The sequence below is a fragment of the Tursiops truncatus genome, chromosome 5 (genome assembly GCF_011762595.2).
Source record: "Tursiops truncatus isolate mTurTru1 chromosome 5, mTurTru1.mat.Y, whole genome shotgun sequence".
Taxonomy (NCBI): domain Eukaryota; kingdom Metazoa; phylum Chordata; class Mammalia; order Artiodactyla; family Delphinidae; genus Tursiops; species Tursiops truncatus.
Genome location: NC_047038.1, coordinates 60,913,165 through 60,928,266, shown reverse-complemented (window position 1 = coordinate 60,928,266; position 15,102 = coordinate 60,913,165). Strand labels below are relative to the sequence as shown.

Sequence of the window (15,102 nt, the reverse complement as noted above, 5' to 3'; positions counted from 1 at the left end):
GGGCATAATGATTATTAGATTTATTTGTTAAAAAGGAATACAGGGGGCTTCCCTGGTGGCGCAGTGGTTAAGAATCTGCCTGCCAGTGCAGGGGACACGGGTTCGAGCCCTGCACCTGGAAGATCCCACATGCCACAGAGCAGCTTGAGCCCGCGTGCCGCAACTAATGAAGCCCACGCGCCTAGAGGCCGTGTTCCGCAACAAGAGAAGCCACCGCACTGAGAAGCCCGAGCACCACAATGAAGAGTAGCCCCCGCTCGCCGCAACTAAAGAAAGCTCGCATGCAACAACGAAGACCCAACGCAGCCAAAATAAATAAATAAATAAATAAAAATTAAAAAAAAAAGAATACAGACTTCCTCTCATAAATGAATTGGCAGACTTTCACACATTTTAATAGCTAGAATCATACTTTCTTCACTTACAAATTGTATTTTCTTTTATTGACCAGGCTCTGTGTGCTGCTGTGGTGAAACCAGATGTTCTGGAAACAATGGCTTTGCTGTTCAGTGGAGCAGATGTCATGTGTGCAACAGGTGACCCTGAGCATAGCACCCCTTATCTGCTGGCCAAGAAGGCGGGGCAGAGTCTGCAAATGGAATTTCTCTACCATAACAAATTCTCAGGTTAGTCCCTATCCCTTCACTAGCCTGATCTCTCCTTATATATCCCCAAGAGAACTGAAGCACGAATCTGTTTGTTTCTCAAATCAGAAAAACCATCAGAATGAAAAGAAAATGTAATTACCAAAAAGACGGATGATGCTTATCAAGACCCGTGTTTTATTTCATTTAAAAGGAAAGTTTAGGAAATCTTTTATGTGTCTTTAATTTTATAAATGGGAGATTAAAATAGTTCATCCCACATAATCATTTTCACCAAAATTAAATCTGATTTTCATGCATGATAAATACAACTGAATAAATACAACTGAAGTGCTTACTTGCAAATTTTATGCCAAGTAAAATAAATATCTCTGTATATTTATTCTGCGGTATATTTGAAGTAGTTTTTCTTCTACCTCAAAACTCACCCACATATTTATAAGCAAAGGGAAAATTGTTTACATTTCAGATTTCAGATGTGTTATTTCTGTAACTTCTCTAGATTTCCCTCAACATGACATACATGCTGAAGGTGGATTAAGTCAAGAGTCCTCCCAGTCGACGTTCCTCTGTGACTTTTTGTATCAGGCTCCTGCTGCAGCTTCTAAACTCTCTTCAGAAAAAAAACTCCTCGAAGGTATCTTTTCTTGCTCCTTTTAGATTTGTTATCTGGTAAAACTTTATTTCATTATCAAAACAATTAGGTTTAAATTTTGATTGTTTTTTTCCCTTAATATGTTAGATTTGATCTTGCAGTAGAGAAATATTTTTTTTTTTAGGTTTTATAAATGCTTCCAGGCACAGATATTATTTCATGCACTGCAGCAAAGATTTACCACTGGTTTGGAATGCTGAGTGAATTCTCAGCAAAATTCAGTGACATCTACCTCAGGGCCAACCAATTCTGTTTTCAGGATTTAAGCGTTATTGCAAAGAAATGTGAAACTTAGCCCCTTCCATTCGGGACAGAAACCCTAACTGGGGAGATAATATAGATAAATGTCAACATGTAGGAAGAACTGACAAGTTTTCAGTACATATTCTATCAGTATTCTATCAGGATGTTCTATCAGTAGTTCAGTTTGTTCTGATGATAAGTGTGTGTGTGTGTCTGTGTAAGTAAAATAAAGCTTAAACATGGTTTCAAAAAAATGATGTGAATTAATTTGATTTAACAACCCATTCTAGGTTTGTGGCATTAATCTTAGCAGAATCATAGTAGGTTTGTGGCGTTAATCTTAGCAGAATCATCATTTATCCACCTATCCATTCAGCTCCTTGAATCAGGCATGTGCTGGGCATTCGGCATACGAAAATGAGTAAGACAGAGGCCTCATGCTCTTGCTATATACATTTGAACTAATTTTAGAAACGTAGGCATGAAACTGTAATGATCTCTGTCTCACTGGAGCAAAGAGAATTTAAGAGAGATTAAACTGTACAGGCCAGTTGATGATGGATATTCAGAGGCTTGGGAGCCTGGTTAGTAATTCCCTAGGTGGTAAAATCCAGCTATATTACTCGATCAAAGGAACAATAGGATGAAAAACTGACTGTAGAATGTTAATCTTGATCCTCATGCACTTGAAGTGATTATTTCAGTTAAAGGCTTTATTTCCAAAAAAAAATTGTAACCCTAAGCAGAATTGTACTGAGATTAAGTATACTTTATTAGGTTTTCCTGTAAACAGTACCTCTCCTTTAGTGAGCATGTACTATGTGTAAGGCATCGCTTTTTTATGTTCATTGTAATCCTCATAAAAGCTCTGCAAGATAGTTGATATTATGCTGATTTCACATGAACAGTGGAGGAACTTGACATGAAGCCGAGTTTTACATCTGATTTGTGTTATAACTGTTATTGTAAAACTTTGGCTTTGGTGAGTGTGATGGCTGGGTGACACTAGATGGCAGAGCATTTTTATTCTTTGAGCTTAGGTTTTTTTTGGTTCTTTCAGCAAGTGGTTTTTATTGTCTTCCTTTACTCAATCTAACCAATAATAAATAACGAATTTTACAGAGATTTTCTCATCTTCCATTGCTCCTTGTCTATATTTAACCGTTAAGTAGTCGAAAGTTGAGTGATCAGGAGGGAAAAAGTATCAGAACAATCTGTGAATTGGCGATAGTCATTATTAAAATAATTGAATGACAAGGCAATTAATGTACTTGTTAATAAGTGTACAAGCTTTCTAGAATGTTTCTTCTAAATTGTAGGATATCTTAGATCCACCCTTCAAACCACTTATACAAAGATGAAATAGGGAATTTGAGATATAAGCTTTTCTTCCTAAACCTTCTCAATATATCATAAGTACTCTGCACGCTAAAAATAAGCTTTTATTTGTTTTTTGGCAATTCTGGTTGTAATATTTATAGACTTACCAGTTTGTTTTAATATTTCATTAAAATAGATTGTTTTTCTTAATCACTTGAGGACTGAATTGATGTTTTAAACTTGTAACTAAATCATTCTTTCCTTTTTATCTTTTATAAGTTAACTATGGATTTTTGTTGTTAAAATTTACTTCAAAAAACAGAAACCAGTGCATTCTCCATATATGTAATTTCATTGGGGATATTTTCTCATTTTGGAGCATTCGGTTTTAAGTAATGGGAAACTGAACTTTTGTACTTTAACCATGCAGCACACAGAAATGATTTCATTGGAAAATAATCTAATGACAGGGTATTCTTTGATGGTCTTCATTTCTTCCATCCAATGTGTCTCTCATTTAAGACTCAGGATAGACCATGAATCAGTTGGCTACCCTCCATCTTCACTAACATGGTCCTAGCTCCAGCCACCATCCTGTCCTGCCTGGGCTGTAATACGCCTACCCCCACCCCATGCCCAACCCCGCTTACTTGCCGATATCTGCCCTAGCTTCCCTCCAAACCATTCCCCAAAAGGGTCTTAGTGATTGTTGAAAATGTAAATCAGATCATGTATTTCCATCATTCAAATACATTTAATGGCTTCCCATGACAGAGTATAACTCTCTTCCTTATTAAGACCTTAAAGACCTTCTCGTACCTTCCCCCTTTCATCTCACATCCTTCCTTCCTATTCTGCATGCCTGGCCACACTCGTTTCCTGTCTGTTCCTGCAACATGCCATGTTCTTTTCTGCCTCCTCTGGACCTTTGTGATTGCCGTTCACTCTGCAAGGAGCGCACTTCCCCCAGCCTGACTGCTTCTCATCTCTTGGGGGATCAGTTCAGTGCTACCTGGTTGGAGAGACCTCTTTGGCAGCCCACTAAAGAGTGCACCCACTGTCAGCTCTTCTCTTTCATAGTGTGCTGCTTATTTCTATCATAGCACTCATCGCATGAAAATGATCCTTCCTTCTTTGATTTGTTTCTCTCCCCCTCTGGAGTGAAAGCTCATTGAGGCAGCAGCATTTTCTGGTTTACTCAGGATTATCAAATCTCTGGTGCCTAAAACAGTGTCCACACTTAGTAGTCATGTGATAAATATTTGTTGAATAAATAGGCTTTTCTCTAATCACATTACTACCAGTGTAAAAGCACAGCTGACTTAATATAATTTTTATTGAAGTATAGTTTCTGTACAACATTGTATATGTTACAGGTGTACCATGTAGTGATTCACAGTTTTTAAAGGTTATATTCCATTTATAGTTATTAGTTAATATTCTGAACAAAACACTTAAAAATGAAGAGGAAAAAGCCGAACTACCAAGAAGCATAGAGTTCTGGTGGGTTTTTTTGTTTTTCTTTTCTGTCAAGATTCTGCAGTGGTGGTACTCCTGTTGAGCACCAGCTTTATGGGAAAACTGAATTATTTGGAAAGATTTAGAGATTAAAGTGTGGTTGTCACCTTTGCCTCTGAAAGCATCTGGACTGCATAACTCCATCAGGGCTTGTCAGGATGGCCATAGAATAGACTGATTAAAAACAAACAAAAAAGTCGGGGAATAGAATGCATGCAAGTCCTTCAGAGAGTTACAGAGCTTCAAATTGTCAGTTCAGGTTTTCAGGATTTGAAGTTCTTCTAGCTTCTGGTTATGAAGACTGATCTGTATTTTTCTTTTTCTTCCCAATTTAGTGTTCATGAAAGGAAAGATTGATAGCTCTTGTTAAACCGAAGTGTAGAGCTGAATAATAGCATCCTGGTTTTGTTTTCTGTTTTCTCCCCTCAACTGTATTATTTTCCCGTGGTATCTTACCTTGATTTGTTGACACAGTGTTTGATTTTTAAAAAGAAAGTGGTTGATACGGTTTACTAGAAATTCTCTATTAACTGTTCATATTTTCTTTTATAGATTAGCATTGAGGAATTTTGAAGGTCTTTTGTTCTATAAATACCTAACTCGTATAGTTTAAAAATGTTTCTCCAAGGCTGTAATACATTTATTTTAAATCAAAAGGATTCCTAGTGTGTATTCCTGTCTTCTGTGAACATTGAATGCCATCAGTTGAGGAAATTCTTCATCAGGAAACAACGTCATGGTTTCAAAAAATAATAGTTTCGTCTTAACTATCATACATTTATTGTGCACATATCTATTTGACGGTATGACCTCTGCTGTACCCTGATGCATTTTAAAAATGAACATACATTCTTCAAGCATGTAACAGGCACAGAGAGGCAGTTTGTGAAGTAGATAGAAGGGTAGCTTCCCTAGTTGACTGCCTGGGTGTTACCCCCAGCTCTGATGTACTTGTGTGATGTTGGGAAGGTCAATCAACCAGCTTGTGCCTGTGGGCGGGGTATAAGGAAAGGGGTATGCAGTAATACAACTGACCTAACTGGGTTGTTCTGAGGATTCAGTGAGTTAATGTGCATAAGATGTGTAGAACAGTGCGTGCCACATGCATATGATGATAAGGGGAGGAGGAAGAGTAGCAGAGAGGCGATCCATGTACACAGCTGCTTCTGGTTTCCAGTGAGCCTTTGCATTTAGGTATATCCTACAGGTGGTAGCTGACAGCCAAGCTGCCCAGCTCTGTTATAGTATCTACATCACTTCGTAGGAGTATTTCAGTAGGTCACCTCTGGAGTTCTTTAGTTGTGTGTGAGTAAATTCCAGTAGTGTTTTTCTTCCCTGATCTAAATGTCAAGGTTGAATAGAAACAGAGAACAACCCCTCCAGCCAGTACAACCACCATACACACAACCTTGTGTCTAGTAAATACCTTGTGTCCTCAGAGTTGCCCATTCTGTGCACCATCTGGTGGACATCTTCTGGTAACTGATTAAAAAGTAAGACTTCTGTAGCAGAGAGGGTGTCCTGTCTGAATTAGCCCAATGAGACGAATGCCATCCAACATAATTTTGTTGAAGCTTTTGGTTGCTTCCCAGATGAATAGAAATGTCAGGATTTACTATCACAGCTTTGTTATTATAACTCCTCAAAGGTAATATCTGTGCCCACTTGGTTTGACCTCTGACCTGTTTTCACTTATAAAAATGAAGCTGATCAAGGGTTATGGTGATGATGCTACAGGATTAAATCTCCTCAAGCCCATATTTCTAACTTACAGTGAGCCTGTACTCACCTTTTAAAAGAGATCTGTCATTTGTTTCCCACTAGAATTAACATAATTAGATTCTTCATTTACATCTATTTTATGCATCATGCATTTGGCACTTTTTGCTTAAGACCTTCCAATGGCTCCCACTTGTCTGCAGGTACAAACTCCTGAACACCTGTCATGTAAGACTCCTGGGGCCTGGCCTCTGCCATGAGCCTTCAGTCTCGTTTCCTAGGTCCTAACTTCGCGTGTAATCTCTTTCTTTGGCCAGGTAGGTTTTTGACAGTTTCCCCTTTCTATGACTTTCCTCCCACAGTTCTTTCTCAGAATTATGGAATGGTTGTAGCTCAGAAAGCATTTTTTGCTGCTTTAGAAACATCCTTTTCAGTCATAAATGACTATTTCAGAAGCTGTATTTTTGTTTGAAGTTATTTTCTTACCACTCCAGTTTGAGGGTAGCTTCCCTCCGAGAATGGGTCTAACCTTTGTAGGGTCCACCTCAGGATGATGATGAGAGAGACAGAACTCTCACTAAAGTAGAGGCAGTTACCTCCTTATTCTGAAGACCAACTGCTATTTTCTGCCCTTGTTTTATTGGATCTCTTTCTATATTTAATGTTGGTAATCATTCCTTTCATAAATGCTCACCGCTTTCCTGTTTTATACACCGTCTCTTCTCATTTACTTCATTGCTTTCATGGACCCTTCTATATCCGTTGTTCCCTAAGTTCCCTACGATTTTATCCTTGGTTACTGTGTATTTTCAACCACTAGCTGTATGCTAAAGACTTTCTGGTCATGGAGGCCTTTCCTTGCCCTGAAGATGCAAATTCATAGGGTGATCTGCCTAATAGGTGTTCCTACTTGGATTTCCAGGGGATAGCTCTCAGTTAGTATATATCAAAGGAAACTCAGATTACATGCACTAAAACTGTTTCTATTTTATTTTCTTGTAGAAAAAAGTAAACATTTCTGCCCACCTTGTAATCAAAGCTAAAAATGATACAACTATTAATAAATTCTCCCTTACTCCCTTCATCCCATCAATACATGTTGTATCCCTTTAAAACACACAGGTGCATGTATGCATTTCTCTCTCCCTTTCCCCCCTCTGTCTCCTGTTTCTCTCTATTGTCCCCCATCCTTTCCCATCATTCCGTCTCCCCCCCCCCCACCCATTATCCTTAGTACCACTGTCCTGCTTTGGGTGATCTTCATCTTTCACTTAGACTTCTTTTGACAGTGTCCTAACTGGTTTCCTGCCTCCAGCCTCACCTTCTCACATCCATTTTCCACAGAAATGAAGTGTGTAAAATTTAAATATGGAATTTTCTTCTGTTGAAACCATTTCAGTGGCTCACCATCAACCGTAAAATCAAAGCTCAACAAACTTTTCTGAAAAGGGCCAGATAGTAAATATCTCAAGCTTTGCAGGCCAGATGGTCTCTGCCACAAGTCATCTCTGCCCTTGTAGCAGGAAAGCAGCCCCAGAAAATCCATAAATGAATAGGTGTGGCTCTTTTTCAATAAAACTTTATTTACAAAAACAGATGTTGATCTGGATTTTGCCTGCAGGCCATAGTGTGCTGAATTCTTAACAAGATGAATTTCAAATCCCCTAAACAGGGCATTAAGGGCATTGTAGGGTCTGACCCCTTCTTTCTTTGCTCACCTACTTCACATCATCCACAGTCTTACTCTTTAACCCTACATTTTTCCCTCCTAATACTCTGTACAGACATTAGTCTTTGCCATTTCAGAGTTGTTTTGCAGCGGTCTCTTTATGGATCTGCTTGTTTCCCTGGTCATCAGTGTCATAGTTGTTTTTGTCTTGTATGTCCCTGGCTACTAGATTGTAAATTTTTTTGAGAGCAGGGAGTGTGACAACTTTTTATCCCATGCAGCAATATCATGCTCTTTACACAAAATAGAAAATTAATACATTATTTATGTGAATCCAGTCATTATTTAAACCCACATATTTTAAAATCTGATTTATGTTATAGCTCAATTTATTTTGTGTTTTGTTTTCAATTCCTAGAGACAAATAAAAAGTGGTGTGTTCTGGAAGGAGGCTTCTTGAGTTACTATGAAAATGATAAGTCTACCACGCCTAATGGCACCATTAATATCAATGAAGTTATCTGCCTGGCTGTACACAAAGAAGACTTCTGTTTAAATACTGGGTAGGTCTATCATTAAATGGTTAGGAGTCGAAAGTATTTTCTGGTATGTATCATACCAGGTAATAAGGATTTTATTATCATTTCACTTCAGTTGCTTCTTTTAGAAGAGTTTAATGGTTTCTTGAAGCCTACTCATTTTTCAGCTTCTGAAAGTTCCTTAGGGAATTCACTAAAAAGTGGAAAAATTTAAATATTATATTAGGTAATATGAAAGGCTGACGTGTTTGTATCTAATTTTAAGTAAGTTTATGTCATTCCATTCTTGAACATGTGGTCCCATAATTTTTATGACTTATTCATTATTTAAAATAGTGGACTAATGACAAAATTTATGCTTTCATTAAATGTATCATGGTTAAAAGAGATGACAAAAAATTCAGTGGTTTGTTCATAATAAAATAAACTATTAAGCATATTTAATAGCATATTGAAATACTAAATTCCTTAAAGATCTACTTTGGCATTTTTATGGTCTCAAAAAAGTTTTAATTCAAAGAGGAAGCATTTTTTATTTAATATGTTTGACTTACAAAATAGTTTAATAGGATTCTGTGAGGACTTTTGGAAATTGACCCTCTAAGATCTTTGGTGTGAAAGTTTCTTATCACATTTTGGCATGTAATTAATAAAAAAGTATGAATACTAAAATCTGCAAAAAACAGTTTTATAGGATCATAGTATTTTAATAAAAAGTTTATGTGAGAAAAGAAGAGATTTGTAAAGCTATGTTATTTATATAAAATTGCATGAAACATATTACTGTTATCACATAATGACCGATATATACTAGTTGAAATGACTGTTGTTTTCTAGTAAATCTGATTTGATTCTTTTATGTGAACAAAACTGGTTATTAGTTGATTTGTTTTTTGTTTTAATCTTAATAGTGCTTTTACTCTAAATGAATGATCAGTTTAACATGGCTTACCATGGAATATTAACTGCATCCTATTTATTAAGTTGCTTAAATAATTTTACATTAGCATATAATCATATACAAAAATAAAACATTCTTGATGGAATGTTACTGACACAAGTAGATATGCAGGAGAAAGCATCTATAATGAGATGTGGTTAAAAAAATAATTCTTAATTGCCTTCAATAGCATATTACAGAATTTTAAATCAGTAATGTAGCCACTGAAAAATCACACAGATTTGTATTTTAGGAAGAGAGCTGACTGAAGTGATAAAGAAGAGGTTGGAGGGAGAGAGACTGTAATTACTGAAAGTTTAGCTAGAGGAAGAAATAATGAAAAAGGAAAACAGTGGGTTGAGAGACTCTTAAGATTGAACTGATAACATTAAATGTCTGACTGAATGGATGAAGAGCTCATGTCAAGGGGAAGAATAAATTAGACTCCAAAGTTTTGATCTTGTTGCTGAGGTAGATGGTGATGCCTCTAAATTGGAATATGAAGGAGATACAGTAGGTTGGGGGTGAGAAAGAGGAAGAAGGAAGATGAGTTTGGTATAAGGTATTTTGAGTAATGGCAGAATATATACTTAGCATGTTCCAAGAAATACTTGGAGCTGTGGATGAGGAACAGAAGGAAAAATTCAGGGCTTGGGATGTTACCCTAATTTTATCTATGGTAAGGAGATGAAATTTTGGCATAAGACAAGATGATGGAAGGAAAATTTGTGAAGTAAGACAAGAAGAGAACTAATTAGAGAACTGTTTGGACAATGTTTGCGTTGAATAGGGGGTCAGAATAAATCAAGAAGGAGTGGTCTGAGAGGGAAGAGGAGACAGAAGACAGCCTTTGTCACATCAGGGCATCGACAAAGTCATGCTGTAGAGTGATTAGTCAGAATAATATTCCTTTTGTCTGATCCAGTGTGTTCCATTTAACTCATTTGAATAAAATATAAACCATCAACAGAAAAATATGGTAGGTAGGGGGTAGATAGATTTCACACCATTATTCCATTTTCAAAAAGAATTTAATTAAAAACTGGACCTTTATGTTATTTTTCTCATAAAAGCCAAACATAACCAGTGGTATCTTTTTATTCTTGTGTGCTGTAGGCCCATCTTTACCTTCGAGATCTATTTACCCTCAGAACGTGCATTTTTATTTGGAGCTGAAACATCTCAAGCTCAAAGAAAATGGACAGAAGCAATAGCCAAGGTATTTAAATATTGTTTTATTACCTAAATCCAGAGAAGATTCTTAACCTTCAGAGGTCCATGAAAATTTTATACAGGATTCTGGGAAGAATGTCCATACTTCATTAGGTTTTCATATGTTGTAGTCAAAAGAGGTTAAGAACTACCTTCCTAGAGCCTTAAGCAGAGACAAAATTAATGTAGGATCTTGGACAAGTCATTCTTCAAATTAAGGCTGTGCTTTGATTATGGAGATCTTTTCAATGTTCTAAAGTCATTTTTATGTATGTCTTTTTATAGGTAGATATCTTATTCATGGTATACACAAAGGGGAAAAGAACAGATTCAGTAAAAGATACAAATGAAGACAAACATTGAAGGTTGACATTTTGAAAAATGCCACAAATCAACAAAGAGAATGTCTTCCTATTTCAAATCTATATATAAGAAAAATGGCTTAAGATGCTGCCATTTGAAATTGTATTATAGCTCTTCAGTTTTAAGACTAATAGCAGGTTTAAATAATTGTTTTGCAATCTGGACTCCTTCTAAATCTTAAAAATAGAAAAACAAATTTTTCCACTTTCCCTCGTATCTGTAGCTATATAAGGGATTTCCTATTTCCACTGTCTTTATTACTTTTTTGTATTTGTTTTAACAGCATTTTGTTCCCTTTGTTGCTGAAAACTTAACAGAAGCTGACTATGATTTGATTGGTCAACTCTACTACAAAGACTGCCATGCCCTGGATCAGTGGAGAAAAGGCTGGTTTGCTATGGACAAATCTAGTTTGCGTTTTTGCCTTCAAATGCAAGAAGGTCAGGAGGATAGAATGCACTTAAGAAGACTGCAAGAACTAAGTAAGTGGGTTTTTTTTTTTCTCTCTCTCACTTTGTATTCTGCACACAATTCTTTATTGTACATGGAAGTAGTAGATTTCACATAAAATTATGATGGCTCACTCCCAAACATCATATGACTGACTCAGTAGTCTTTAAGGGTATTTTGTGTAATGTTTTTTTTTAACATCTTTATTAGAGTATAATTGCTTTACAATGGTGTGTTAGTTTCTGCTTTATAACAAAGTGAATCAATTATACATATACATATGTTCCCATATCTCTTTTTTAAAAAATATGTTCATGCTTTTCTTCTTTCCCTTCAGCAATTAGCACAGTACTTCAAAATGGGGAAAAATTGGATGTCTTGCTCTTGGTAGAAAAAGGGAGGTAAGTGCATTTTTGCTTTTTACTCTTTACCTCTACAGCTCTAGGGAGTTGAGTATACTGGTTATCCTCTTGGAGGAGAACCTATTATTTTGTAGCCTGTTGGGAATTTTCCGAATCGTACGTGTGTGTGTGTGAGTGTGTGTGTGTGTGTGTATGTGTGTGTATGTTCTCTTTAGTAGAAAGAGTACACCAATGAAGCTTGCATATTTTTATATTCATTAGGAGAAACTCAGTGTGATCAGTTATTAGAGTTTTCTACAGACCTTGATCCCTTTTCAACATTCACATATAAGTATTTGGAAGCACTTTGCCAGTTGTAAATATGTTTTCAGTGTAGTTATTTGATGGCTATAAATAATACCCTGAATCATGCATAGCTAAAACCTGATTTCTCGAATTTATTCAGTTTTTCAATAAATATTAAGCTTCTACTGTATATCAGGAACTGTTATAGGTATTGGGGATACAGTGATGAGTAAAACAGATATGGTCTCTGCCCTTATGAAGCATCTACACTAGTGAGGGAAACACAATATAAGCAGACCAAAAAAAATGGCATAGTATTGTGTCTCTTAATTTTAAATGCTTGAAAAAACATAAGGTGAAGAGAGTGCGCCTGATGGAGCAGTATTCTGTTCTCAATAGGTATATAGAAGGTATCTTTGATCAGAGATTTGTATAAAGTGAAGAAACAAACCATACAGCAGTCTGAATAGAATGTACCAGGCACAAAGTCAAGGGTATTTTGAAGACCCCAAGGCTGTGTTGTGCTTGGAATGTTCAGGGTCTTCAAGGAAGCTGCTGTGGCTGGGGGAATTTAAATGAGTGACAGTGGGAAGAAATGATTGCGGAGATATCCCTGGGCCAGAACATATAGGGCCTTACAGGCCATGATATGTAAAAATGATTTGAATTTTATTCTAAGCGTGACGGGAAGCTGCTTGATTTGAGAGCCAGGAAGTGGAATCATCTGACTTATGTTTTTAAATGACTACTGTGATTCAGATGAATAGCTTTTGGAGGACAGGAGTGAAACTGAGCCTCCAGGTAGGATGATGCTGCAGAGGCCAGGCAAAACGTGTCTTCCTAATGACATAGTGTTGAGTGTAGGATCTACTGTGAGGGTGGAGGTGAGCAGGTCTGTTGATGGATTCAATGACTCTGAGAGTCAAGGATGACCCCAAAGTTTTTGGCCTGAGCATTTACATAAATGATGAATGGTGCTGTGTTTTTGAGATAAAAAGTACATGGAGAGTAGAGATAGGACACTAGCAAGTTTAGGGTAGTAGATCAAGAATTTGGTTTTGGAAATAATAATTTTGTGATGTCTGTTTGAAAGCAAAGTGGAGCTGGTGACTGGGCATTTGTATATACAAGCCTGGAATTAAGTGGAGAGGTTGCAGCTGGAGATCAAGATTTGAGTCATCAGCATTTTGACTTATTTATTTAGCCAAGGAACTGGACAGATTGACCTTGAGAAGGACTGTAGATAGAAAAGAGACAAGGATGTAGCCCCAGGGCCTCCAGTTGTAGAGGAGGAATGATCTAGCAAAAGAGCCTGAGAAGGAGCAGCTAGAGTCATATCACAACAATTAGGAAGAACAAATTGTTTTCTCTTGATGTTTCATTATTTGCTTTCAAATCCCTTAATTACATTAATTCAGAATGTTTAGTTCCACAAGAATACAGGATCATTTGCAAAAATATATGTAATGATAATATAAAAATATAGCTAAATCAGCCTTCCCTCTGGTGAATTTCCATGCTGGTGACAAGGATAATGACTTTGAGTAGTTATCTGAACCTGTCTTTTCTTGAACTTCATAGGAGAATATCAACAGCTTTAGACAGCAAACATATTGCTGATTAGATACTTATGTCAGAGTGTGTTTTTTAACTTACAAACATAATTAGGATTTTATGTTTTTACTTATTTATTTCTGGACTTACAATGGTCAATGATGCTCTTTAGATGCTGATTTTCAGTACCAGATGATAGTTATACTGTTCTCTCAGAATCCTGTTACGTACATGTTCAGAAATGATAATGAGACAGTGGATAGTATTATGGCATTAAAGTGCTAGCACAAATGTACTTTTTATAGTCATCTATTAATGTTTATGGAATGCCTGCCGCCTGTTATCTACATGAAAGGAAAAAATGGTCAGCAATACACATTGCATGTCTGAGTTCACAGAGCTTATGTTCTTAAACAAATAAGCAAGCAGGAACTTGCTAGTGGAATTTATTGTATTTATTATATGTATACATAATTTTTTCTAAATCAGGTTACTATAGCCAAGGTATTTTTCTATCATTTTTAGTCTATAAAGGATTTGACCAGTGGTACCTAGATTTTAATTAAAATGTACCAAATGTGGGTTAGTGATATTCAATTTTAATTTTTCTTTAGTGCTTACTGCATGCAGCGCACTCCCTCATGAATGCTAGATAAGGAAGCCAGAAGACTAAATGTTTTGTTACTTTGTAACATCTTGACCTTTCCCCTGGGCAACAGGAATCAGGAGGTGAATTCAGATACACTCTGAATTCATGGAATAGTTAAAAACTAATAGAATATCAAAATAATGGTCAAAGCTGTGTAATTTTGTTTCTGATAATAATTTAAAGTTTTTAATCTACATGTGTTATCAACTAGTTATGCTGAAAGCATTTGTATGAAAGGAACAGAGAATGTGTCAGGAGGAGAGTAGGAGAAATACAGGGACAAATCTAAAACTAAGGTATTTTCCTTGGATCTCTTTGAATAGCTGCCATACAAAGGCACCATTTGAAAACAACTGTGTTTATCACATGCTTATATCTTGGTTTCATTTGCTTTCCCTGTTTTCTTCAAATCAATAATATTCAGATAACAATAATACAATGACACCAATGTATAGAACTTACCATATACTAGCCACTATTTTAAGCACTTAGCCTTCCAATGCCTATATGGTATTGAGGACAGTAATCCATTTTGACATCAAGGTAAGGTCAATTTTTTAACTTAACAACCTAAATATTTCTTCTTTTTAAAACAAGTGTTAAGTATTAATTTACCAATACTTTTGTGTAGATCACTCTCAAGAATTGTCATCAAATGTACTAGAAGCCTGGATAAATAATGTAAGTCACTAGAAATTAAAATTTCAACAACTTATTAGAAAATAAAATTTTTATTAGAAAACTTAAAAAGTTATTTTATTAGAAAAATGTATCCACACAATGCTTACATAATTAAAGATGAAGCAGAAAGAAGAGAGGTTAGAAGTGTGAATAAAGAATCAACCTGGGAGATGGTTAGTGCACTAGGTTGTAATCTTTGATGTCACAAAGAGCCTGCAGGTGTCCAGAGCACCTTGTGTGGTGCTGAACAGAGACCCATATGTCTATATATTTATACACAGACATTCACACGTGTGTGTACATATATGTGGATATGTATATACATATGTAAATAAAGG

General features: G+C 36.2%; 1 protein-coding gene across 7 annotated transcripts in view; it reads left to right on the top strand.

The window, feature by feature from the left end:
* The window catches only part of ARAP2 (ArfGAP with RhoGAP domain, ankyrin repeat and PH domain 2), a 200,379-nt gene that overhangs the window by 94,052 nt on the left and 91,225 nt on the right, over positions 1-15,102 (top strand). For all 7 annotated transcript variants that reach the window (XM_033856909.2, XM_033856911.2, XM_033856912.2 and 4 more), the window contains 6 exons: positions 452-626; positions 1,108-1,242; positions 8,148-8,292; positions 10,325-10,427; positions 11,067-11,265; positions 11,571-11,634. In XM_033856909.2, coding sequence (XP_033712800.1) covers positions 452-626; positions 1,108-1,242; positions 8,148-8,292; positions 10,325-10,427; positions 11,067-11,265; positions 11,571-11,634 — 821 coding nt within the window. The remainder of the gene's footprint in view (positions 1-451; positions 627-1,107; positions 1,243-8,147; positions 8,293-10,324; positions 10,428-11,066; positions 11,266-11,570; positions 11,635-15,102) is intronic.